Source organism: Bos javanicus, chromosome 15, assembly GCF_032452875.1.
Source record: "Bos javanicus breed banteng chromosome 15, ARS-OSU_banteng_1.0, whole genome shotgun sequence".
Classification (NCBI taxonomy): Eukaryota; Metazoa; Chordata; class Mammalia; order Artiodactyla; family Bovidae; genus Bos; species Bos javanicus.
This window is the reverse complement of record NC_083882.1, coordinates 24,640,761-24,668,318: the sequence shown is the minus strand read 5'-3', so window position 1 is coordinate 24,668,318 and position 27,558 is coordinate 24,640,761. Positions and strand designations below refer to the sequence as shown.

General features: G+C 50.6%; 1 protein-coding gene across 4 annotated transcripts in view; it reads right to left on the bottom strand.

Annotated features, from left to right (window-relative positions):
- ZBTB16 (zinc finger and BTB domain containing 16) overlaps nucleotides 1-20,160 on the bottom strand; it is a 204,807-nt gene extending 184,647 nt beyond the window's left edge. Inside the window, exons 1-2 of one of the 4 annotated variants that reach the window (XM_061440362.1) lie at nucleotides 19,888-20,160; nucleotides 13,847-15,204 (exon numbers count right to left, since the gene is read on the bottom strand). In XM_061440362.1, the coding sequence (XP_061296346.1) occupies nucleotides 13,847-15,114 (1,268 nt within the window). In that variant the 5' untranslated portion in view covers nucleotides 15,115-15,204; nucleotides 19,888-20,160. Of the gene's footprint in view, nucleotides 1-13,846; nucleotides 15,205-18,255; nucleotides 18,350-18,522; nucleotides 18,857-19,887 lie in introns of those variants that run through there. The other 3 variants (XM_061440361.1, XM_061440365.1, XM_061440364.1) reach the window with 3 other exon arrangements.
- Nucleotides 20,161-27,558: the final 7,398 nt, after the last annotated feature.

The following is a 27,558-nucleotide window of genomic DNA, read 5'->3' as shown; positions in this document are numbered from 1 at the left end:
TGGGCCAAAATAGAAGGCTTCTAAGGGCCTAGATCTAAGGCTCAGTAATGCCTATTTATACAGTGCCTTCTCTCTGTTAAACCTTTTTTTTTTTTTTTTTGGCCATACTATGCAGCTTGTAGGATCTTAGTTCCCTGACCAGGGATGGAACCCAGGCCCACAGCAGTGAAAGCATCAAGTCTTATCCACTGACCTGCCAGGGAATTTCCTCTTTAAACATTATTTTATCCAAATAACTACCTAAAAGGTATATACTGGCCACATTTTTTTTTTTTTAAAGAGAACAAGGAAATAAGGGCACAGAAGGCTAAGTAACTTGTTCGAGGCATCCAGCTAGTAAATCTGGAGTCTGGGTTTTCATCCAGGATGTCTTACTCTGAACTTTGCATTCTTCCCATCACTGCATATCGTTCCTAGAGATCACCACTTCCATCACCTCCCAGAGAGCCTCCTTCCTGCCACCCCCACCCCAATTCCTGGGCTGTATTTCACTATCTTCAGCATCTCCTGGACTTTGTGCTCACTGTTTCAACTTCCCAGTAAGTCTGTCCCCGTAGATACCCCTGCTCTAAATAGCACCCTCTGTGATCTGCAAACATTACAAGGACATCAAAACAAAGCTATCAGTTGGGTTCCAAGCCTTAGCAGCCAGTCCAAACTCTTTTGTTTGATTCTCAGACAGCTTATTGACGAGGCGATGGGGTCAGAAGTTTTCACCTCACTTCTTCCCCAACCAGGCACTCTGATTAAAGCAGCAAATTCAGGGCAGGTAGGAAAAGTCCATCGCTTGAAGATTTCAGATTTACATGTTTTTGGTAAGCACACATTACTTATCAGCGTACAACTTGTGGGAGGGGGAGAGGATGGAGAAAAAGACAGGAACTAAAGAAGCAAAGATTACCTACACCCTCTCCCACCTTGTATGAACACAGGCCTCGACAGCCCACTCAGTGAAACGTTCTCAGAGGCTGCCTGTCCACACGGAGGGGGAGAAAGGCAGAGGAGGGCAGGAAGCTGATAAACGGTGATAAACGCGGCGGCTGTGTTTTACAACATACCTGTTTTCTGCCGTCAGATGCCCTCACAAGCTTCCACCCCGATCTGAAGGAGGGTTCGAGCTCCCCACCTGGTCTCTCCTTCCTCATTCCACCCCTCACCCGGACCCCAACGGTTTATCTTTGCATATTGGAAAAACTGGCATTTATCAAGTAACCTACTCCTCATAGATTGTTAAACAGACCACAAGGGTTATCAGTGGAGTTGATAAAGGAAGATAAACAGCAATCTCTTATGCAAATAGCACTAAGAACATAGGACCGGCCACAGGACAAAACTGGAATTTAGGAGAACATGAATCTTAACACTGTTCCTTCGATTCCAACCCTAGAAACCCACAGGAACATGGAGAAGATTCCCTGGGTGGATTTGCCTCTCCTGTTTCTCAGGGAGGGGCAGGTGTGTGTTGGTCCAACCTGCTTTGCAAGAGTGATGGCTTTGTATCTAAGAGAACCTTCCATGGCTGGAATCCACGGCTCAAACTTTCTACTCCTTGCAATAGCCATTTCATTTTTCTGGGATTCAGAACCACTGGAGTGTGCTTTGTTCAGGAAGTTTGAAAAAAGGTATTCTCCAAGGTGAGAGTAGGGGTCAGCGGGCAGCAGGGGAAAAAAAAAAAAAATCCAAGGAAAACCAGTAGTTGTGGGTTCTGGACACCATCCATGGGACCAGCAGCTACAGACTACCTGCCCCCGGGTTTGGCAGATCTGCCTTTGCCCAGAAATAAGCAGGCCTGGCTGGCATCTTTTCAAACCCTTCTCATTATTTTAAGGGCAAATTCGCATCAAGTACCAAGAGGTGAGTGGCTCCAAGTGACAAAAGAATTGTACTCCGACGGATGGACAGACAGAGCAAGCTGCTTCTCACACCAGGCTGTGGGCTGGGGAGGGGGAAATGGGAGAATGACAGAATCCAGGGCTGGCCAGAATGAAAGCCTGAATGGAACAGGCTAATTTACACAGGAAGTAAGCACTTACCAGACCCTTCATCTCAACACACAAAACCCTCCGCCATATCTGGAAGCAATTACATCCAGTTAACATGATCTGCTTGCCACTAAAATTAACTGCAAACAGAAATATTTTTCACTTTTTGCAACAGGAGATGCCAAGATTTGGCCTATCCCCTCCCTCGAGCCATTGAATCTGGCTTCTGGGGAATATTTAGCAGCTACTCAGCTCAAAACACAAAACCCACTCTGTAGCTGTCAGGACACAAAAAGTAAAATAGTGGATAATTATGAAGGGGGGAAGGAAGGGGGGACGCCGGTGGCAATGAAAACCATTGTGCTAGGAATTGAGGAAGGGGCCAGCCCCAGGCCCTAAATGGGTCTGCAGCGCTCGAGAGTCCAGCCCTGGTTTTCCACGCTCAACTTCAAGGAAAGAAAAATGTTTTTAGAGTCACTCGATTTAGCAGCGGCTTCACATTGTTTTTAGGTACCGGCTTTATCCCTTCTGCCAAGGGGACGGGGGTGGGGGTATATAAGGAGGTAGACTCAGAAATGTTAGCGGATCCTTAATTTAGCAGAGAATCGAGGGGACAACTGTCACGATTTCACTTTTGCATCGAACATTTCCAATCCCTGCTCTGCAAACGCCCTCAAAGCAGCTTTCACCTGCTCTAAGAGGGGCAGGAGCCGCTGTTTACGTAAAAGGATGGAGAGAAGGTTGAGGGGAGTAAGAACGTCCTCCCAGAGTGTGTGTGCCCTGCAACGACCCAGGGCCCCACTCCCCAAAACTCTGGGTAACAGAGAGTTACCGTGGTCATCAGTTGCCGCCACCGTTGACCACGCCTGTCCTTCATTCTTTGCACCCAACCACACAGTTGGTAACAACTTATTTTTATTTTTCCTTGAACTACTGTCAACGATGCCATAAATGCCAGAGACGGAGGGACAGGACTGTTTCGCAGTTCCAGAGGCATCCCGTCCCAGCCCTCCCTCTCCCACCAGGCCCATCCTTTCCTGGCGACCCTGTTGCAGTTCACCCCTTTGTCACCAGGGGCCTTTAGCAAGGCAGCGGCCGCAGCAAAAGTGACGATCTATCCTTTCGCCAGACAACTCACAAACGCCTCTTCTCAAAGAGTCAGGCCAGAGTTCACCTCGAGAATGAGGTCAAACGCTGCTGTTCTCCACAAATGTCACATTTAGAAATGTTACTCACAGGTTGAAAAAGACAGAAGGAGAAGCCACCTAAGCAGTCTTTCCATAAAGATTTTAGCCTGTGATGAGGGAGAGAAATGGTCTTGATACTCGAAAAAAGTGCTCTGCCATTCTCTCCCGTTTTTCAAACCATGTTACGATAAGCAAAAAGGAAACACGCACGTCCCTCCCAACACTGTGCCCTGAGACCAGGCCACGTGCCTGGCCCGGGGGTCCCGTGTGTACCATCCTAGGAACGTCATCATGGCAGCATGCATGAAATTGACATCATTAACTTCCTGGTGCAGATGAGGAAGCGGGTGGCTGGCTATCTATCGCGGAGCTCCAAACAGGCAGAGAATGGATTCAAACCCAGGTTCAATCGCAGACGCAAAGCATCCCAGGTTCCCACCCTTCCACAGGCAACAAGCACCCCTGAACATCCAGATGTCCCGGGAAGGAAAAGCAAGCAAAGTGTCCTTCTGACGTTCTAGCAGCCACTCCGCTGGCCAGCACGAGGGCTCTGTCCTCCGCCCCCCAACACCTAGGCGCACACCCTGAGCTTGTCACCACACGGCCGCCCAGGCATGGAAACGGTTAAGTCGCCCTCGCTGCATAAATCAAAAGTTCAAGGCTGCAACATACCACAATGATTCCCTCTTTACATATGACAAGAACCAGAGAGGGGCTGAAATCCCAAGCATCCTGAGCGGGGTCTCCCCAGCCCGCACAGGTTACGCCGCCAGGGTCAGGGCCGAGGACCTTTAGCGGCAACATTCATTTCCTGAACAGGACAAGTTCTCCTGACCATAAAGCTAATAGGAACTTCCTCGCACGGCGAGCTCCGGCTGACAGGGCTACTTGTCACTGGCCACGCAGGAGGAGAGCGCTGGTTCCCATTAGCGGGTTATGATGCCAGGTGCTACTAATAAGGTACATCGGCAAGAAACAAGAGCCTGCTAAGCTGTCTCTCCAACTCTGGAAGCAATCAGGCCTGGGCTGCAGGGCTGGGGAGGGGCCTTCTTTAAAGGAGGGGTTTGGGGCGGGTGGGTGGAGGGAGGTGGGAGCCTCAGCCACTGTAGACCCCCGGCAGCATCTAACCTGCTAAACGGCTTAAATAAATACATTTCCAACAATCCTTCCACATTTCCCCCAGCTACCATAAAAAGACTCCCCCAAATTAACACTCATTAATGTTTCCCCCAGCACTCCAGGCCTGATCGATCACCGAGGGCCATTACACTCAGCCACATCTGCTTCTCACTATGGCAAGGAGAGTTGTGCCAACAGGCCTAATGGCATTAAGATCACAACACTCGGCTAATCCACTTAGAGACCAACGGCAGGAGAGGGTGGCTGGGAGCTTGGAGTGAGAGGCTCCCTTGTCAGGCTGGGGTCACAGGAGAAGCGGGAAGCGTGGCAGGGGGGCAGCCTCACATGTGAGTCCCTGCTGGGTGCTTCGTGTTCCATGGCACCCCATTTAACATGTTTGCACCACATTGAGAGGTAAGGGGCTACAACCTCACTTTACAGAAGGGGCACCTGACCGTTCAGACAGGTGAAGCCACCTACCCAAATCTGCCCAGATCCACCATGAGGCTCGGGCATTCACACCCAAGTTTGAGATCAGTCTTTATGGCCCTGCCTTACACATCTTGTCTGCCTGCAGAGTCAGGGGTGGTGGGGTGCCTGTTTCATTCTTAGCATGCCTGGTGTATACACCCTTACTTATCACCTCGGAGGATCTAAATGACCCTAAAGAAGGGAGACCTCGAAACACTCCTTCCAACTGGCCCACGACTCCTCCTCCTCCCATCAAAATTTCTGTGACTGCATACTCTAATAAAATCGCCAGTAATGCCCCCACTGTTTCAGGGAGTTCTTTCTCTCATCTAACCTGGATTCTTTCCACTACAAAGCCGGACACATTCTGTCCCTGCCGAAGAATGTCATGTCTTGAGGACAAGAGTTGAAAGAGGGCAAGAAATTTAGAACCAAGCAGGTTTCTGTGAGTTGTTAGCCGAAGTTTCCGTGCTGACGATCAAGTACTGGATTCCCTCTTGGCAGCTGCAAAGATAAGCCTCACATAGGCAAAACCCAACCAGAGTTTTTCCAGACTGAGCCAGCATAATAAGGACACGGGGGTTTTTAAGGGGAAACAGTAGAAAGGGGTATTTCTGATTATGCTGGCATGAAATTAACGGCACGGGATTTTTATTTTTGTAAGTGGGTTTCTTTTTTTCTCTCTTTTTTCTGTTTTTGAAGTCAGCAGAAGCTGGCCTCTCCCTGTGTCTGTAAGAGATGATGGACTCCTGTGACCCCAGCCCCCTAAGACACAAACCCTTCCAAGTAATCAGTACTCTCCCTCCGTCTTCTCAAGCCACCGGACAAAGCCAGGAGGCCAGAACTGGCCAAGCGGTGAGCCTCCTGGTTAGCAACTTCAGGGAACATGAAGCTGGTCCTTCCTGTATCCCCCCTTCCCTTCTGATTCCATCAGGGGCTGAAGATCCAAGCGGGACATTGTGGAAACAAGCATGAACATGAAGCCAGAAGACCTGGGCACAAGCCCTGGTGCCACCCTTCACCGTCTCACCAGGGAACAGTCTGTTAACCTCTCAGGCTTCCCTCTGCCCATCAGGGAATGGGAAACAAATATCTAACCCCGGCGGGTGGCTAGAAGTCCTCAGCAGATACTGACCACGAATGCACTTAGCGTGTGTATCAAGCACTCAGGGTGCTATTTGCTGAATCTGCCCTTAGAAGCATCCTGCACTGTAGGGTGGGGATGGGAAGGGTCTCTGCAGCATGCCGCCCCCAAAGCCCAGACTTCTCTAGGTGAGGAGGCATCTGTGCTCCCATCACACTGATTTGCTGGCCTGGCCACGTGCACACGCAATAGGGCCCGGCGTTGGTGAGTGGCCTCAGCATTCATAACTGATGACAGTGGAGGGCTGCCCAGCTAAATTTAAAAGAGGGCTGCAATGACTCATCAGGCTTCAGGTCAATGGGACAAAGAGTACCCTGGCCACAGTGCCTCAAGAGATCGGCTTTTTGAGGGGGAAATGCAGGTGCTCACTGTGAACCAGCTGCAAAAACCCCAGCGGTTCTCAGGTGCTGGATAAATGGACACCTCTGAGGTCAAGCAGGACCTCAACCAACAGGAACACAAATTTAACCCTGCACCACCAGCTTCACACCAACAAGGACTGCAAAAATACAACAGCAAACGTTGGATCTCTGCTATTCTTCCATGCTCATGACAAATATTTAGGGGCTCATGACAAATATTTAGGGATTAATTCCTGCAACAACCCAGTGAGTAGGTACTGGGTTATTATTCCCATCTTATAGACAAAACAAGCAAAGAGAGGTTAAGTAATGTAACCACAGTCACACAGCAGGTAAGTGGTGAAATCGAGATTCTGACCCAGATAGTATAAGTTGCTCAAAATGCCCATCACTAAGTGAAAAATGTGGTGCTGGAGGTTGGGGAGCGGGGATGCGCTGGTAGATTTTCCTTACTAACAAAATAAATGCCACTGAGTCAGAGTTTTCACTTAAAACCGCCAAAACAGAATTTGACTACAAAAACCTTTACTTATCGTGGAAAATTCCAGAACCTTCCAAAGGGCAAATTGAGGCACGCCTGTATTCACTTAGCAAGACTTTTTATGTTTCACACGTGGGCTTTCGGTTGGACTTGTTTTAAAGTCATTAATTTTTTTGAATTAAAATAACTGGAAATGTTTTTCCCCTGAATTAGCAAGAAATCCAAGCTGTGAATGGAGGTTTGATTTTAACAGTTTAGGATAATCACTATTTTAAAGAGTCATAAATAGCTTTCCTAGAACAAGCAGGAGGGAAAAGTACTGCTGAACTAAAGCTTTCTTCCCCTCTCCTTCTAGCAATTAGCAGCTCCAACCAATAGTGACAGCGAGTTAAAATGGGACTTTTCACTGAGATGAAAGAGTAGGCAAGTTTCTTCCACTAGAAAGAAAATAAAAGAACTCATCTTCAAACTTCCCAAGAGTTCAGTCTATATTCCAGATGACTCAGTAACCCTAAGCAGGTTGAAGCATTAAAAAACAAAATCAGAGCAGACATAATCAAATCAAACTGACCCCCATTTCAGCTGGCTGACTGCCAGACCAGATTCCAAAACAGAGCAAAATTCAAATAACCAAAATGACTTCATGAAGATATAAGTGAGTGCCAAAGGAGAAGTTTTTTTCCAAAGAGTTCAACAAACCAGAAATAGCTCATCCAAGGGCCTGGTTTTACAAATTAAGATGTTAAACTCCAGATTAAAAAAAAGAGACAGTAGTGACAGAACTGAAAAACAAAAAAATACAGAAACGGCCTCCAAAACGGCAGGACACAGCACCACAAAGCCATCTTCCCATCTTCACAGCCAGTGACCTCTTGAACAGACTAGATTTCCAGGAGCTTATAAACTGAAGTCATTCATCATCCCCCAAAGGATACTTCCTGGAAACAGAAATGGTTTCAGAAAGGATTTGGGCAAATCTGTGAATGACAGAGCAGCCATAAATAGCTATTAAGAGAAGCCGGGCTCCACCTGACCTTTAGGATTGACGTCAAGGAGGAGAGTTGCAGGCTCCGACGGTGGTATCTTCGGGATGGTATTGGCGCCCAAAGACTAGGTCAGATGGATCTGACCTAGAATGGCAATGCCCATGTGCTTATATGGCCTGGCCTGGAGCACCCGGGACTGCGAATTAGAAGGCGAGCCGAGCTCCTGTCTCTAGCCATTTATAGACAGCTATGTGACCTTGGGCATGTCACTTACTCACTCAAAGCCCATTTTCCTCATCTGTAAGTTGGAGCTGATGACGGTGACAATCCCTCACCCAAATCCTTGGTGCTTTGGAAATCTGAACTGTTCAGATTTTAAAAAGGTACTATGGGCCTTGAGTGTTCACCAGGCCCAGGGAAGTCTAGGGAACCACTGCGTAATCAAACACATTAATATTTTTGCAGCAAAACATATGAATATTCAAAACAGGCGAGATAAATATAGCCTCACATCAGTTCAGACCAGGTTTTGCCACTAAATGAGTGCACTGCAAACTTACACAAAGCCTTTTTAGCTTTCAGAGGTTCTCAGACTTCACCATCAGCAGTATGGAATGAGAGATCTGCACCCCCTACGGGGAGGCTGGGAGGTTAAGAGAGACAAAGTCATTAAAGGTGCTTTGCAGGGGCTTCCCTGGTGGCTCAGGAGCTAAGAATCCGCCTGCCGATGCAGTAGACACAGGTTCGAGGCCTGGTATGGGAAGACCCCACATGCCACAGAGAAACCAAGCCCACGCGCCACAACTATTGAGCCTGCGCTCTGGAGCCCAGGAACCGCAACTACCAGGCCCATGTGCTGCAACTACTGAAGCCCGTGACCCCAAAGACCAAGCCCCACGTCTGGAGAAGCCGCCACAATGAGAAGCCTGTGCACTGCAACGAAGAGCAGCTCCTGATCACCATCTCTAGAAAAAAGTCCTGCTGCTGCTGCTGCTAAGTCGCTTCAGTTGTGTCCGACTCTGTGCGACCCCATAGACGGCAGCCTACCAGGCTCCCCTGTCCCTGGGATTCTCCAGGCAAGAACACTGGAGCGGGTTGCCATTTCCTTCTCCAATGCATGAAAGTGAAAAGTGAAAGGGAAGTCTCTCAGTCGTGTCCGACTCTTAGCGACCCCATGGACTGCAGCCTACCAGGCTCCTCCGTCCATGGGATTTTCCAGGCAAGAGTACTGGAGTGGGTGCCATTGCCTTCTCCGAGAGAAAAGTCCACACAGCATCAAAGACCCAGCATAGCCAAAAATAAATAAATATTTTTAAAACAGGTGCTTTGCAAAGGAAAAAGTGGGACAACTGATAAAAGGCATTATTAACATTACTGCTGGGACTTCCCAGGTGGTCCAGTGGTTAAGAATCTGCGCTTCCGTTGCAGAGGGCATGAGTTCAGTCCCTGGTTGGGAAACTAAAATCCTGCATACTGCACGGTGTAGTCAAAAGATATATAAATAAAAATAAATTTAAGTACATTTTAAAAATAAATATTACTACTGTGGCTATCATTACCCCACTGGATGCTCTTTTCCAAATAGAATCTGGTATGACTTCAGCAGTGCCTAAAGCTGGCAGAATGATGAGAAGGGACCAAGAATTCAGGGCAACAACTAAATTCTCCAAGTGGCCTAAACCAAGGTCAACAGTTACCGGCCCTCTACATGGTCAACCACTGAAAACCGTGCAGCTGCCCACCTGAAGAGGCCAAGGCAAGGGCCAGACAGGACCTGATGGCTCTGCAACATGGTCATGCACTCTAGACCTGGCCTGGGGAGCCTCTGAACAGGGCTGCAGTCCTGAGAGCAGAGACAGGGCTGGGACCACCTCTGGGGTTTCTGAACATGCTTGCAAGAACCAAACAAGAGGTCCTCCTGTGTGTATGCAGGACACGCAGTGCTGATCCGAGGGCTTGTCTGCAGGAGATCCAGAGGTTCCTTGGAAGCCAGATCCCACCCTGATTCTGTGGCACTTTAATTCAGAAACGTATTAAGACCAGGCTGGGAATTCCCTGGCAGTCCAGCATGTCAGGACTACTTGCTTCCACTGTAGGAGGTACGAGGGCTCAATCCATGGTCAGGGAACTAAGATACCTCAAGCCACGCAGCATGGCCATAAAAAAGAAAAAAGACTTAGGCTCATGAGCCTGGGGAGACTGAGGCCCAGGAGGGTTGTGTTGACTCCTAAGTCAATCACATTATTCCCGATAATCTTATCACATGTACGTGGCTCTGAGAAGGAGACTGTGCACTTGGCCTAGTTCAGCTGGTCCCCAGATCAGATCCAGACAAGGTGACATGCAGAGCAGGCCCAGCCTTTCAGGGAGAGAAGGAGACAGAACAGAGATCAAGCTTCAACAAAGTGCTAGTTCACTCAGTCGTGTCTGACTCTTGAGACCCCATGGACTGGGGCCCTCCAGGCTCCTCTGTCCACAGAATCCTCCAGGCAAGAATACTGGAGTGGGTTGCCATTCCCTTCTCCAGGGGATCTTCCTAGCCCCGGGATTGAACCCAGGTCTCCCGCACTGCAGGCAGATTCTTTATCCTCTAAGCCACCAGGGAAATTTAAAGAAGGAGAGTCCAACCTTCCCAAAGAGACTCTCCCTCCCTCAGACATTATCTTCTGAGATGTGAGCCTGCTGGGGAGGTTTTAGAACCCAGCACTTGCTCCTGTATCTGCCTGGAGACAGATCTGCTTATCCAGCAGGCCCTCTGTTCTGACTTCCTTCCGGATCCTTTAGGCAGGTAAGCCCCATTTGATTTACCCAGGTAGCATCTCTGTGTGGGCTTTCCATCAATCCATCAGGCTACATCTGACACTGCTTTTACATCTTACCGTGCACTGCAGGGACTGTAACTTTACAAAGTTTCACTCCAACTGTCTGTCACCCCAACAGGCTCCCCTCTCCCCAGCTTGGAACCAAGTCACAAGCAAAGCACACTGATGTGATTATATCACACACCTTCCTGCCTGCCTCCCTTCCCTGCACTCTCCCCCTCCTTCCTCTCCGTGCCCTTCTGCCCATCACCTGCCACCCCCACCCCGCAAGAAGAAAAGCAACTACCACCAGCAGGTACCTAACCTTTACCAACGCTCTAGCCTACTGGCTTACCAACAAAATAAAATCAATCCTGTGGTCTGTTATTTCATCATGTTCATCGCTATCACGTTCACAGCCTCCTGACATCAGAATCTCCCACTCTGATTCTTTTGTCTTGACTTTTTTGTTTGTGTTATGCTGGCAGCTTTACACAAGAGAACAGTAGGAAATCGGGAAGCAGCACCTTCATCCTGGAGGTCTGAGAGACAGGGAGAGAGGTGAAGCCTCCTGAGAGCGTGTCAGATAGGGAGCCAGGGGCTGCCAGTGAGAGCGAGGGAGGAAAGCATGCGGGAACATTCTCTCCGTCCCTGATCTCCTCGGACCCCACAGCTTTCCACCCAGGGCACAGCCCCAGGCTCCAGCCTCTGGGGCGGCGGCGGCCCACTTTCCACCCTCAGTCAATAGCACATTCTCCAGTGTCAGCAGCCCAGGGCACAACGCCAAGGATGCCAGGACCGGCGGCTCACCATCACAAGCTCAGAAGGACAGCGACATCCTTTGCACCACCTCCCAGCCAACTCAACCCCTTGATGGCAGGCACCGTAGCACTCAGAGCTGCGGGGGCGAAGCAGAGATGAGACCCAAGCCAGGTGGGGGACTGAGGGTCCAGCCCTCACCCTCTTGGTTACTAAGTGCCAGTCGCGGCTCCAGGGGTTTCTGGATGTTACTTCGTTAATCCATCACCCCACCCTGCAGAACACCTCCATTATAAAGAAAGTAAAGCAAGACTCAGAAAGGTTACATAAGGTTGCCAAGCTCTCAGTGCTAGACATGGCTAGTTCTGTTACCCATGCTGTGGTGAGGAGGGGGGTGTAGAACACAGCCAACCCTCCAGCTCTCCCCAGAGGAACAAGGGTCCCACAGAAAACTCCTGGGAGAGTTTTTATCTTTTGCAGCCCTCTCAGGTAAAGAGAGGCAAAAAGGACCCAGGAAGAAGCCAGGGAAAAAAAAAAAAAAAACCTACTTTCCAGGGCACTGGGGTTGTGGAAAACGGGAAAAGGTAGTCAAAGGCAGTCAAAAAATAAATGAGTCCTGGGGTTATAACACACAACATGATCACTATATTTAACAACACTGCATTACATAATGAAAGTTGCTAAAAGAGTAGATCTTAGAAGTGCTTAAGAAAAAAAATTCTCTATCTAAAGTGATGGACTTTAACTAAGTCAACTTACCATAGTGATCATTTCATAAAATATTCAAATACCGAATCATTATATACCTGAAACCGTTATACGTCAATGAAATCTCCATTTTAAAATTACTTTCCACTATACCCCGTTTCTCGTAGCACATAACTGAAATAATTCACATCCGGAGAAGGCGATCAATGTATCTGGTCAAGTCTGGGGAGCGGGTTTCCTCTTTAGGAAAGTGTGAGCAAAAACAAACACAACCTCGGCCTGTTTCTGAGCAGTACAAGCGTCATGAAGACACACCTTAGTGGCGGTTATTTTTCGCACCCGACCGGAAGAGAATCGGCTACGTGGAGCTCAGTGGCACTTTCCAAAAGGTAAGTCTCAGAATATCTGATTAAGCAGTGTTGGAGGAGGTTCTGACTCAGCTTGGTGGAATCAGATGATCTCCAGGTGCCTCCAACTTCATGCCCCCACCTCCTCTCCCCTACAGCCCCTCCTGAATGGTAAACAGAAGAATTGGGGGGGGCAGCGAGGAGAGGAGTACAAAAGTGAAGAATCCACCCAAGATCTGCAGCACAGCAGGCAAGAGAGTGTGCAGGGAAATGTTATTACAGATGACAAAGAGAAACTGGATTTCTTAACACCCCTCGCCTGACCCAGGAACTGGAGGGTAATGTGATGGGCACATCAAACTCACTGCAGATTCCCTCTGTGTTTACTCCACTTCTGATGAGCAATTTCAAAACCCTTCGTTGTGCAGACAAGACACTCTTTCGGACTGAATAACTCCGAGAGGCAGCAAAGTGCAAGAAGGTTAAGACCTGAACTTGAATCCAGCTCTGCCTCTCGGTATCTACCTGACCCTGAGAAAAGGTCTTATTATCTCCCTATGAACAAGAACATCATCTACCTGGGAAAACTGCCGTTAACAAAGATATGACTCCACGAAAAGCATTTGAAGCAGGCATGTCATAAAAGCTATTTCACAGAGAAGGAAACAGAAGCCAGAGGGAAGCCGATGCTGGCCCAAAGTGGTATTCAATTCAATGTGAGTAGGGATGGGTTAAGAATAAGACTGCAGGCTGCAAAACCAATGTTTCTCATACCCATCCTTCTCCCTTGAATGTAAATCAGCTCCCCCGAAACGTGTTTACAAGGACAGAGAATGAAAAGGGAGAGGAGGCAACATTCCTGGTGATGAAGGTTCACCAGGAACAACGGTTGGAACCTGCAGCTGCTCTTGGGTCTAAGCAGACTCCAGCCCCTCCCCTTCTCCTGAGCTGCCGGCCTTGGCAGGAACCCCCGCAGGGGAACTCAGGTACCTGAAACCGGGCAGAGTGGCCAGACCCCGGCTGTGGGCCCTTCCTCCTCACCCCACCTTTCCCTCCCTCCACTTTAGGACTCTCTCCAGGCAGAGGAGAAAAGACCCAACAGCAGGAAAAGCAAAACGGGAGCCCAAATGCAAAAAGAGCGCAAAGAGCTTAGTAAAGACTGGGCGAAAGGAATTCCCTGGCAGTCCTCCTACTGAAGGCGGAAGTTCAATCCTCGGTCAGGGAACTAAGATTCTGTAGGCCACTTGACATGATCTAAAAATTAATAAATAAAAATCAAATTTTTTTTTAAAAAAGGAACTGGGCGCGTAAGTTCCCCCGTGTTCAGGAAAGACTCAAAGCTCTCTCAACAGACCTGAAAAGTGATCCCCTCAAGTGGTTTTTCACAAATAGCAAAGAGAACAAGGGAGCCAGGCCCCAGGACTAGGGGACAGCTGGGAACAAAGGCAGGGCCGAGGCCAGAAATTCGGGCAGCGGGTGACGGGCGCAGAGGGGCCTACCTGTGCTGCTCCACAGCCTCGTTGTCAGGAAGCTCCACGCCACACACACTGCACTGCTCCCCGACGCTGCGGCTCTCGGCCTTCATGCCCACGGCCAGCTCCCCCAGCTTGCTGAACAGCTCCCGCTGGATGAAGCCCTGGGGCAGCAGACCCCCGTAGGTGCTGAAGTCCATGGAGACAGCCAGGGCAGGCTGCACGTGGAGGCCCGAGGTCACCGAGGACGGCATGCTGAGCACGGCATCGGCCTTGTGGTTGGGCAACACGGAGTAGAGGCCCAGGTGCTTCTCAGCTGGGGGCGCAGGGGGCTCCAGTCGGCCGGGGGGCCCCTGGCCGGCCTCGACCGGAGGCGGCAGCTGCTCAGCACTCTCCTCACGTCCGTAGTGCAGCTCCCTGGCGCTGGTGATGACACTGCTCCGAGTAGGGGTCCCGGGCCCTTCCTTGCCCCTTTCTTCCACCTTGTCCCCCATCCCAGCTGAGATGCTAGACTCCACAGTCCCAGGGCTTTCCTGGCCAGGCACCTCATCCACCTGCATCATCTCCGGCTTCACCTCGGCCACCGCGGGGTGCCGCCCACCCCCAGCCAGGGTCGGCTCCTCGGGCCCAGCGGGCGGCTGAAGAGCCCCCTGCAGGAGAGACTGTCCTATGGTCATCAGACTGTCCACCGCCGCCTTGGTGGGACTCATGGCTGAAAGGCCAAATGAGGTGGAGACGGAAGGGCTCTGGTCCACCATGGGCCCAGGGAGGCTCTGGGCCGCCACACTGGCATAGCCACTCTCCTCGCTGGAATGCTTCGAGATGAAGATGTTCTTCAGGTAGCGCGCCTTGCGGTCCTCTTCCTCCTCGGCCCCGCCCTCCGCCATGGTGGCCTCCGTGTCATTGTCATCTGAGGCCTGGATGGTCTCCAGGATCTTCAGGCACTGCTCCTCCAGGTATTCGATCTCCAGGATCTCGGCGGCATACAGCAGGTCATCCAAGTCCTCTGCCTTGGCTTGCAGCGTGGCCGTGTATGCATACTCCAGAATCTGCTGGAAGGTCTTGGGAGACAGGAAGTCCAGAGTATAGTGCTGGCTGTTGCGGTGGAAGAGGATCTCAAACATCTTGCTGGTGCAGGCCAGCACAGTCCGGTGGGCATGGAACTCCTGGCTGTCCACCATGATGACCACATCGCACAGCGTCCCGGCCAGCCTCATCTGGTTGGCCTTGCACAGGAGCCCCGTGGGGTGGCTGGGGTTCTGCAGCTGGATCATGCCCATCTTTGTCAGATCCATGGTGCTCCCCGAGGCTTAGGCATGAGGCTTTCTTTCCTTCCTGGCTCTGCGTGGCGGGGCAGGGTGTGTTTCCTGGGCCAATGGCAAGGGCTAGAGGGGAGAAATGGGGAAAGAGGCAAAAGAGATGCAAGAACAAAAGATAGATTAGTTACTGTCCCTAAAAGTAAGAATTCAATCAATAGCCCCTGACCCAAACCTGCAGCAAGACAGTCCTGGAGATTTTAATAGAGGGAAAGGGCTTCCTAGAAATCTACATGACTGCTTTTACAGGCCCAAGGATGATGGGAGTAAAAAGAAGGTTCTGCTATGTAGCACATGCCTAATTCACTGGTCTATGACATCTGTTAGAAGAAGTAAAATGAAAATTACAATGGAGTCTTTTGAGTCCTGAGCTTTCTTTAAATCTGAGTGTGGGGGGCTCCTGTGCAAAGTCAACATTGATTGTGAGAAAATGCCCAGTGCTTAATTTAAATGAGTAAGAATTTAACCCCCTCTTCTAGTCAGTGTAAGCACTCAATTTTACTTTGAATACCCCGTGCAGCAAATCTCATCTTCAAAACGAAGTTTCTCTAAATCCTGCCTCATTGTGGTAGCCCCAGGAACAACACCCAGCCTAGCAGGGGCTAGCAGCCTAGAGTAGCAGCTCAGAGAAATCTACAGGCAAGGTTCTCCTCCTCCAGCCCAACTTTTCACCCTCAGTTAATGCCTTCCTGGGCCTCTGCCCTTCCACTCTTCTCAGGGTTGCAAAGGGCTGATGAACCCACGCCCTGATCCTCTGCTTAGGCCCTAAGAGAAGTACACACACATAGTCTATGTACTAGCTTGGCTCACTCCCAATCATGGGTACCTCAAAGTGATTGTATAAGTAATCCAAAATCTCAACTGTGTAGTGTGCATGTATGTGTGCATGCACCAGCCAGAGAAGTAGAAACAGTTAACACACATGTGTGAATGCATGCTCAATCGTGTCCAACTCTTTGCGACCCCATGACTGTAGCCTGCCAGGCTCCTGACCAAGGAGTTTTCCAGGCAAGACTACTAGAGTGCGTTGCCATTTCCGCCTCCAGCGGATCTTCCCCACTCAGGGGTTGAACCCATGTCTCCTGCATCTCCTGCATCGGCAGGCGGTTCTTTACCACTACGCTACCTGGGAAGCCCCAAGCACACATGTCCACACTTACATAATATGCCACACTTACATAATGTGCTGCACTTATCTCCTACCCACAAGTGCCCAGTAGTGAGGAAGATCTGTAATATGCAGGCTAGGTATTGAAGGACCTACAGAGAGATCCTAGGAAACATGCACCCCTAAACCCAGGAGTGCATGTGCTGGGAACCCAAACTTCCAGTGTCTCCCACAGGCTCCCGGGAATGGGCAAGTCCCATGACCCGAAGAGGAATTGATGCTTGACTGCTAGACCTGGCTCAGAGGGCTGAGAGGTTATACTGGCACCAGCATCAATGGTGTGAGTTACCAGCATGAAGGGAAGACTGAGCTGGAGACAAAGGCCTCTCTCCCAAGTGCTGTCTGGGATCAGTAACAGGGCTCTGGGTCTCCCAAACCAGTCTAAAGCGTGTCTGAAAGATCTCACAGGCCCAGGTTCCTCCCAGCCTCGGCCTTGCTGTGGCCAATATTGCTGTGAAGTCAATTGGGAGCAACGCAGAGCAAGGGCTCTTCCTCTTGGAACACTGCTGGCCTCCGCTCCCAAAAGGAACCCTATTGACTCCAGAGCCACAAATCTTACTTAGAAAGGGTTAACAGGACAGTCAATCAAGAAGACACTTTTGCTCCCCACCCAGGGGTGAGAACGGAGGCCATGGTGGGGGGGCGGTGACCATTCACAAGCGCCTTGCCACCATGCGCTTTCCCCGCAGACTTTGGGCTTCAGAGAACTAGGGGGTAGGAATCGAAAGAATGGAAGCTGGTCTACCCGAAATCCTTCCCCAAAGCAAGCACCGTAGGTTCTGAAGGAAATCAGGGTGCCCTGATCAGCCATCCCCGAAACCCGCGGCTCGGCGCCCAGGAGCCGGCTGGTGCTGGCTGCAGCGCCGTGCCCCTCGTCACGGCGGAAAGCCAGCGCTAACCAGCTCGAGCTCCGGGGATCGATCGCGCTCTCACACCTTCCCGCCCCTCACCCCCCACCCTGTTTCCAGCCACCCCCTACGGAGACTTGGAGACGACTTCAGCAAACTTGGGGAAGCAACTTTTCCGGGGAAGCCAGATGGCAACGAGAAAGAGAGCCGGGTTAGGAAAGAAGAAAAGCGAAAGAGACCCGGGCTTAAGGCAAGAGTTCAGGCGGGCCGAACGCCGGGGCGAGACAGGCGAGAAGGCGGACTCGCCTTGAGGCGAAGGGGAAGCACAAAAGCCCGACAACGAGTTGTGGGAGGAAAGACGAGAAGGGATCTGAGGGCCCTCTCTCTCCGACCCAGGGCGGGGATCCCCGCGAGCGACGGACAAGGTCCCCGGCCTCGGGCGGGTGGCGCCAGCAGCAGGCGCGCCCGGCCCAGGCACGTTGCGAGCGTTCCGGGGAGCGGCCAGCGAGTCGGTGCTGAGCGCGTCTGTGCGTTCCAGCCGGTCCGCGGGCCGGCGAGATCTTGCGCATTTCGAGCGCGTGCGGGAGTGTTCGAGGGGCTGTGAGAACGAGCTGACGGCGCGCCGGGGTGGGAAAGGCATCCCGAACGCATCAGGTGCAGAGCGGAGCACCCACCGAGCGCGGCCGGGAGCGCACAGCGAGCTCCGGCGCCACGGCCGGTCCCGCCGAGAGCCGAGGAGGGCCCGGAGCGGTGGAGACACTCCAGCGCTCCACCACGGAGCCCCTCCCCCCCAAAACCTGGGGGATCAAGTCCAATCAAGAAAAAGGAGCCCACCACGTTTTCCAAAGAGAAACAAAACCCAAGTGACTCCCAGTCCGGCTCCCCTCCGCCCCCAAAACCACTCCTCCGATCCTAGCTTCCCAGCTGGCGGGCGAATAAACACACAAATAAACCACAGCCCTATCTCGCGCCCGCGCACCGGTCGGCATACATATGAGCACCCACAGGCTCCCGGCTCCTCCGCCGGCCCCTGGTGGTACAAAGCCTCCTATTCCCAGCCCTCCGTTTGTGCCCCCCGGCCCCTCAGACCGCTCTGCTCCCCACCTCTCACCCCGACTGTGCCCTGGAGTGGAAGGGTTGGGGAGGCAACTGCGCCCAAGCTGACAGCCAGGGCTCCCCCTTCCAGCCGACCCCCAACCGCCGGCGGCGACGGCTGCAGCAGCAGGAACGGAACAAACCGAACAAAATAAGGCAGAAGCCCAGCGGTCGAGTGGCCGAAGCGAGCGCGCCCCCCCAGACCTCTCCAGCCCTGGGGCGCCCGGGCGCACAGCTATCTCTGGGCGGTGCGCCTCTCCCTGGCCCCCAACTCACCACTGCCGAGCCGGGTGCCGTGGGGTGGGTGTGCGTGCCTCTTGGGGGTGTGTGCCTCTGTCTGGGAGGGGTGTTGCTGGGGAACTGTTGCTCTCGGTATCACGGCGGTAGCGGCGGCATCGCCCGGCAGTTCGCAGTACCCGCTCTCATCGCCCTCAACTCCTCTGTGCTGCGAGGTTAGCAAATCACCACCGGCTGCGGCGCCTCCGCCGCGTCCCACGTCAACGCCGAGCCCCCTCCCCTGCGAGGCCCCGGCGCCTCTCCATCTTTAGTGCTGGCGGCCGAGCCCGGCTCCCTGCCCACAGCTGCCCCCCTTCCCTCCCCCCTCCCGCGCCGTCCCCCGGCTCAGCCCGCCCACCCCCCGCACTGGCCGAGCCCGCGCGCGCTCTCCGCCCCACCCCTCCCTCCCCTGCAATCCCCTCCCTTCCCCGCGCGCCGCGCTCCGGGCTTCGCCTGACATCTAGCTGCTGCTGGGGCGCTGGCGGGCGCAGCTCACCGGCCAGGCGGAGAGGAGAGAAGGAGGAGCTCGTAGAGAGGCGCACCAGGGATTTGGGCGCCTCGGTGAGGGCAGTGGAGATGAGGGGCGCTGCCCCCATCTTCAACCCCCAGAATTTTAATCTCCAGTGGGAACAGGTTTTGTGTTTCCCTGCTGCTTCCAGGCTCGGAATTTTTTCTCCCAACGTTTGCCCCATGAGTGCGTGTCATCTCGCCTTTCACTTTTTTCTCGGGGCTCGGGACGGCACCCCTGGACCCCGGCGTCGTCTTTAGAAGCTCGTTTTCATGGTACCCAAGCCCAGCGCTTTGGGGCCTCCAGGCCTTATGAGCATCCAGACTGCGATTCGCCTCCAGGCGCAGAGTTCGCGGGTCCGGGTGAACCGAGTGACAGAGGCTCCCGCGGGGATCTGTCGTCGAGGGGAGACGCCCCCATTTTAGCTGTCGCGACCTCTGGAGGCCAAGATCGAGGCGCGAGGGAAACTTTTCTTCCCAGTCTTGAGCATCCCCTAGACTTCCCCACCCCACCCCCCGCCAACCCTCCCTTGCGCCGCGGCTCCCGCCTTCCCCCCGCCCCCGTCCCCCAAGGAACCTTGGCTGGAAGCAGTTCCGCAAGAACTGCACTCAGTTCGGGATAAAGTCTTTTAGGGGGCGGCGAGTGAGAGCCTGGAGAAGCTCCAGGCTCTCCAAAGTGCCTCCTCTCTGCTGACCCCTCCACTTTAGAGGGCGCAGCTGAGGTCAGGAAGCCGTAGAACAACCAGAAGACATGCGCCCTTCCGCGGGCTGCGGAGAGCCCCCGTCTTCACCCTTTCCTTGGAACTTGGCGAAGGTGGTGGGCGAGAGGTGGAAAACGCCCTTTTTCTGGGCACACACCTTGACTTCCGGCTATGGTGAGGGTAGTGGTGGAGAGCGCCCTCGCTGGGTCTCCAGACAGTCGTCCCTGGAGGTCATACGATCTTCGCAACGCGGGGCTTCAATCACTGAATCCGGAGTCCCCACACTCTGTCCCTGACAAGGGGGTGGGTCAAAGGTTTCCCACCGGACTCACGCATGAACATATCCCGATTCGCCCTCTGGCACTGCCCCAAACCGAGGGTCAGGCCCCAAGAATTGAAGCGCCTTGGAAGATAGCAGAGGCCCGCTAGAGGCAAAAATCCACTTCCGGCCTGGCAAGGCCAGCTGGCCAGAGTTTCCATCAAAACTGATCCGGGTTCACAAGAGCTGCTAATGGACCAGTCCCGAGAACAGGCAGCTCCATCCCAGCAAGCCCGCCCCTGTCTGCTGCTCGCAGGAAAAGTGCTCAGACCTGCCTGCAGGAGTCGGGGTAGAGAAGACCAGAGAGAAGCCACTTGAAAGTGAAGAAAGGGAGTTAGTTTTCCTCTGAGAGCAGACAACACCGCAGTGTCTGACGGATGCCAGGGAAAACCCAGTCCCTGGGTATTCTGATGAACAATAAAGAGCAATCTATGATAGGGCTGCTTTTCTAGCTAAGGTCTACAGTCTGTAAGAAGAAAGAAATTTAAGGAAAGTTGAGAAAGAACTGGTGTGATAAACAACAAGGATTTACTGTGTAGTACAAATGGCTCAGAGGTTAAAGCGTCTGCCTGGAATGCAGAAGACCCAGGTTCGATCCCTGGGTTGGGAAGATCCCCTGGAGAAGGAAATGGCCACTCCAGTACTCTTGCCTGGAGAATCCCATGGAGGGAGGAGCCTAGTAGGCTACAGTCCATGGGGTTGCAACCAGTCGGACAACTGAGCAACTTCATGACGACGAGGACAGGTAACTATAGGGCTTTCTGGTTGGCTCAGACGGTAAAGAATCTGCCTGCAGTGCAGGAGACCCAGGTTCAATCCCGGGGTGGGGAAGGTCCCCTGGGAAAGGGAATGGCTCCCCACCCCAGTATTCTTGCCTGGAGAATTCCATGGACAGAGGAGCCTGGTGGGCCACAGTCCATGGGGTTGCAGAGTCGGACACAACTGAGACACTAATACACACACACACACGGAACTATATTAAGTATCTTGTAATGACCTGTAATGGAAAAAATCTAAATATATGTATAACTGCATCACTTTGTTATGCACCTAAAGCTAACACAATATTGTAAATCAACTATAATTCAATTTTTAAAAAAGAACTGATCCTCAAGGAGAACAAGAGGAGAGAGATGGAAGAAGAGAGGATGGTCCTAGTGCTTCACCAGGGAAATAGAAGGAAGCATTTAACGGAAGCATTTAGCTTCTGCCTAGATAGTACCTTCCGAAGGTTGCTCCCGCTCTCCACGTCCACCTACCAGCCGCTCCTGGGTGCAGTAAGAGGCGAAGCACACAATTAACCCCTGATCTAATCTCCTATTAATCCTCAATCAGAGGCAGGGAGACTCTCTGGGGAAACAATGGGAAAGAAGAAATCCTCTGTGGCCCTGGACCCCTCCCCCCCAACCTCCATGCCATACTCACACTATGTGAAAATCTCCCTTGCTTCATAAACTCGACCCATTAAAAAGCCCGGCCCTTGTTAGTAAGTGTTAAAGAGAGATTAATGCCCGAATTTAAGAGGTGGTGAAGGTAACAAAAAAGGAGGCAGGCAGGCAAGGCTTTGGGCTGAGTGCCAGCGTTGGGCTCCAAGCATTTCCACTTAGTGCTGAAGGCTGGCTGCACAGCAGTTTGATAAGGTTTATTGGGCCCAGATAAAGTGGCAGCAGCTCCCCCACCAAAACTGGCACCATTTATAGCCAGAACTGTGTGTCCTTGGGCCCCGGGAAGGCTGATGAGAATCTCCACTTCAGAGATTTCATATGGCAGCACCTAAAAACCAGCAGGATGGAAAATTACAGCAGAAAATTCTCATTCTCTCTCTCTCTCTCTCTGTCTCTCATGTTCAAGTATCTGTAGTAGATTTTTTTTTAACTTTTTTTTTTTTCTTGGGTGTGGTAAGAGAAACTGGGACATCAGTTTTGACAGATCTTAAAAATAGGAAAGACTTCAATCTTCCAGGGACATCATCCTGCTGGAAACAGAGGAACAGATGAGTTGACCTTTGGGTGGAATTCCATCGCTAAAACATCTTATCCCTTCATCTCCTCCTTTACTCATGTACCTCCCTCTGGTAGCAGCCCTTCAGAACTCAGGTTGTGGAAGAGAAGGGCACATCAGGTCTAAGTGATCTTACAGGAGGGAGACCATGGGGATTATACCTCATTCTGAGCACTGTCTGTGAATCTTAACACATTACCTGTATTGTTTTATTTAATCCTTGTAACAACTCTCATAATGCAAGTATTGTTCTTGCCCCCATTTCTATGGATGGGAAACCTGAGGCTCAGAGAGGTTAAGCACTTTACCCAAGACTACTACTACCCAAGCTGTTAAATATCAGAGCCAAGACTTAAATCAGACCATTCCAACTTCAAAGCTCATGATCATAATTTCTAGATTATATAGCCTCTGTGCTGTGCTGTGCTTAGTCGCTCAATCGTGTCCAACTCTTGGCAACCCCATGGACCGTAGCCTGCCAGGCACCTCTGTCCATGGGGAGTCTCCAGGCAAGAATACTGGACTGATTGCCATACGTTCCTCTAAGGGATCTTCCCCACCCAGGGATCGAACCCAGGTCTCCCGCATTGCAGGCGGATTCTTTATCAACTGAGCTACTAGGGAAGCTCCTATATAGCCTCTAGTGGGATAAAAAAAGGAAATAAGGGCTTTTAATTTCCTTCTCCTCTTACTCCACAAAGACCAAGGCCTCCTCGACAGCCAGCCAAGCTGGGAACTGAACAGTTCTGCATTGAATCAGGCCACCGAGGAGGCAGACTTAGATGCCCAGATCTCTGCACTTTCTTTCCTCCTCAGAAATCTCAGTCAAGGAAGTCCCTGGAGATCCAGTGGTGAGGACTCTACACTTTCACTGCCGATGGGCCCAGGTTCACTCCCCAGTCAGAACTGCAAGCCGAAAGCTGAGTGGCACAGTACTCGGGGGAAAAAAAAATCTCAGCAAAAGTTGAGAAGGGAGTTTGGAATTACAATAAAATTCCAATTAAGTAGATGCCCAGGAAGAAGGTGATTGTGTTGTTTTGAGTATTCTGCTTGAGGGTTAACAAAATGTTCCAAACCATTTTGTTCCAGCTCCTTTGTTGGAAAATAGTCTTAAAATTGAAAGGTAAAATTTCCTATCATGAAAATGAAATCAAAGACTCCTGTCTTTGGGGGAGAAGCAGCCACTTCATATTTCTCCAAAACCTTGTGATACAGAATGAAGAATATTCAGGGAGGGATGCTGGCAGTAAAGGCCCTGAATGGAAAAAAATAAAAAATGTAAATAGTCTCATCTACAATGGAGAATTCCAGGTTGCTACCAGAAGATGCAGCAGGCAGTCATGTGTGCATGTTAAGTCACTTCAGTTGAGTCAGACTCTGCAACCCTATGGACCGGAACCCGCCAGCTTCTCTGTCCATAGGATTCTCCAGACAAGAATACTGGAGTGGGTTGCCATGCCCTCCTCCAGGGGATCTTCCGGACCCAGTCTCCTGTATTGGCAGACGAAATCTTTAGGCCGTCACACATACTCTCAGATCTTTACCCCACTGGGGACCCTTGAGGGAAAAAACACAGCAAGCCTATTGTGTCCATTTTTGGAGTCAAATGATCTTATGATGCTTCACGGCCATCACTGAGATATCCTCTAGATAGATACCGATAATGTCAAAAACTAAGCAGAGTCGGGAATTCTCTGACCATCCAGTGGTTAGAACTCCACACTTCTACTGCAGGAGGCCCAGGTTCAATCCCTGGTCAGGGAACTAAGATCCTGAAAGCCATGAGACTCAACCAAAAAAAAAAAAAAAAAAAGCTAAGCAGAGTCATATTTGCCCTCAGTGCATATGTTGATAGTTTTCTTTTGTTTGTTTTCTTAATTTAATTATTTCATCCCACGTCCTTTCATCCCCCCTCTAAAAAGCAGAGGAAAAAAAAAAAAAACCAGGTGAGGTGTAGCTTCTGGTTATTTGAATTCTAGAAAAGAAAATAAGTAGTTTCTTTGACTGGTAATTGTCATCTTTTCCCAGTGGACGTCTGGTTAGTGATATTTACACCTAGGCTTCTCATCCAGGTACTAAGAATGCCCTTCTTTTCTGTAAGGCAGAGAGTGTTTCAAAGGGAGATGAGGGGTTATTTCTCTTAGCCCCAGAGGCCTTGGGTCACTGTGACCCCAAGATTTTGTGACTGAGGAAGAGAAAGCTTTTTCTTCTCTCTCTCCCACCAGCATATTGCAAATGGTGTTGGGACCTAATGTTTTCAACTCAAATAGCAAATCTGAGTTGTTATTAGTGCAAAGATGCCCTGAGGGGGTAGGCAGTGTGGATGAAATCTGCAACGGATGCTATGGGGAAGTGTGCTTATAATTATAATGGGATTTAATGTACACTGGAACCAGATGATGACAGCCATTTAAAAAAGAGACGCTTAATAAGAGAGGTCCCTTAATGACAGGCAGCAGGGCTCCAGTTACTAGGGAGAGGCCCTGTGTTTCACTGGGTGTCACAAACCATGTGCCAGGTTTTATGGGGTTCCAAACAAAGCTTTGGGGTGAGGCACACAACCATAGCTGTCAGCTCTTGGGCATAATGTTTTAATGCTGTTGTCTCTGAAAGGGACATTTGCACGCCAGGGAAAGGCAGTTCTCCCCTTCGGATACACACAAGCACAAACCCTGGTCCCAGGCCAACACAGTAGTTTTGGCGTTTTCTTGTAGTCTGATTTGTTCTGAAAAAGACGGCCTCAATTTCAAAACTTAAATTTTGTGGCTGTCGAGGGGCGCCTACAGCATGCATGAAATGAAGCAGCGAGACTCCCATGACAAGTAATGGGAGTCCCACAATGAAATCCCCAGTCCTGTGCTTAGTCGCTCAGTCGTGTCCAACTCTTTGCAGCCCCATCGACTGCAGCCCGCCAGCCTCCTCTGTCCATGAGGATTCTCCAGGCAAGAGTGCTGGAGTGGGTTGCCATGCCCTACCTCCAGGGGAGCTTCCGAACCCAGGAATCAAACCCAGGTCTCTTGCATTGCAGGTGGATTCTTTACCAGCTGAGCCACAAGGGAAGCCTGCCATCCCCAGGCACCATGCTGAAAATTAACCCCTGAGTCTTCATCAGAAACAGGATTTTTTTTTTTTTTTAACACTTTGGTGTTTCTTTGTGGGGAGGTCAGGAAGAAGGGAAATATGTAACATTTTCTTGTGCTTTTAAACTTTAGTCAGTTTACATTGTGAGGGGTTTAACTTTGCAGTTGGAATCCAGGGCAGCTGTTTTACAGCAGGAGCAACCTGCACAGTCTAGAAGGACCTGTAGGAGGAGGGTCATGCTCCTTGAAGGTGTCCCCAGAAGCACCACCATCCAGAAATAACAACTCGTATCCAAGTTGTATTATTTTGTATATTTCTTACCAGATGTGAGAGAAGTGTATGAAAACTAGCCTGTTTAATACAAAATTCATCAATGGTTATTGTGTTATGTGTTCACAAAGCATATGGCTAGTCTCAGAATCCTTAAAGCGGAATCTTTCCTATATCCTGAGGGAGAAAAGAAAAGAGACAAAATAAGTGAAAACTGAATTTCCAGTCCTACGCTTGCAGAAGCTAAATTTCTGGAAAATGCATGCATTCATGCTCAGTCTCTCTTTGTGATCCCATGGACTGTAACCCGCCAGGCTCCTCTGTCCATGGGGTTTCCCAGGCAAGAATACTGGAGTGGTTTGCCATTTACTTCTCCAGGCAGTCTTCCTCACCCAGGGATCAAACCTGCATCTCCTGTGTCTCCTGCACTGGCAGGTGAATTCTTTACCGCTGAACCTCCTGGGAAGCCAAATTTCCCGAAAAGTTACTCTTCAAACAGAAGTGGTATGTTGAGGGTACATAAGCCACAAGATGAAATGATTTTACTCAATGACAGGTAATTTAAGCCAATTATGTTAAAATTATCACAGCAAAACAAACGTTAGTATCCTGTGGAGTGGAATTCAGATTTTGTGTGAATTTTTAAGATAAAATGAGAGGCTGCCTTGGAGTTCTCCCTTGAGGAGAGCTCACTGCCTTTTCTCCCATTGGATCTGTGTGGGTGGGAGACAGGCGGATGCCTATGAAGGGAGTTGTGGGCACTTTGCCTGAGTCCCTGTCTGCAGGATAGGTTCATTTGTCTCTGGGAAGTTCATTGTTGGATCTTCGGGCTTTTTTTTTTTTGCCCCTGCCACATGGAGTCTTAACCACTAGACCACCAGTTAAGTCTCCCTTGTTGGATCTTTGATGCAGTGTTCTCCACTCCACCCTCCAGTTAGAATTAATTTCTCCTTCCTCTCCATGTTGACCACCATCTGCCTTGTATCTGGCTGAATTATGTGCATTCTGATCACTCCTTCTTTTGAGAGTTTCTGGAAGGCTTGGTCTCAGTCTTGTTCAACTTAGATTCCCCGTCCCTGTCCTCAGAGCCTGCCCACTGTCAAGCAGAGAAGGTCTCAATCAATGTTCACGAATGAACTCATTGAATGAATGCATATACGCATGGATGAATGAATGAATAAATGGACACAGACACCAAAAGTTTCAGGAATTTAGAAGAGGAACCATTGTGTACCCTAACATATAGGGCAGAATTCTTTGTACCTGTGGGTTTTTCATCAGCTTTTGAAAAATCCAAAGGATATAGATAAGGGTGGAGGATAGCTGTTGAATTTAATTGTATATAGCTTCTTGAGGATATAACTGGGTTCTAGATCAGTTTATGTCTCCCTTGGGGGCCTAGAACCAAGCTTTTCTCAGTATCCTAAGAGCATTAGTAAATATTTATTAAATTGCATTGGATCAAAATGAAGTCATACGAATTCATGGTAACACTTATTACTCCTACAGTGGCCTTGTACTCCTAATCCCTGTGGCTATTAGTTAACTAGTCCAGGGCTGAGAAGAAGCATTTGATCTGCTGGGGACCTCAGTGAGTGGAAGACTGCTGACTAAGCCTGAAACTAGCACAGGAGATTAGGCACCAGCACTGACAGGTTAGTTCTGCTATTACCCAGTGTGGCAGAGACTGGCTAGCTGTTTTCCAAATATCTTCCTGAGCACACACTGGATTACATTTTTCAGCTTACCCTGCTGCCAGGTACAGGCCATGTGACTTGAGTTTTGGCCAATGAATGGATTGTGATCAGAAGTCCATTGTGCCGCTACCAGGACGGACCCATAAAGACTCCCACGTGGAATTCTCCAGGACTTTCCCCTTTCTGGGACTTGGCCCCGTGAGCCTACAGATACCTTGAAAACTGAGTGATGAAAATGACAGAGCCAAGATGGAAGGAGCCTTGGAGGGCGGCTACCTGTCTACTGAGAACTCCCAATGTGGGCTTTATATAAACAAGAAAAAAAACCTTTGATGTTGGGAACTTCCTGTGTGGGCCAGAAGCTAGAACTCCCCATTCCCAAGACAGGAGGCTGGGGTTCAATCTCTGGCCGGGGAACTTGAACCCAAATATTGCAACTAAGACCTGGCACAGCCAAATA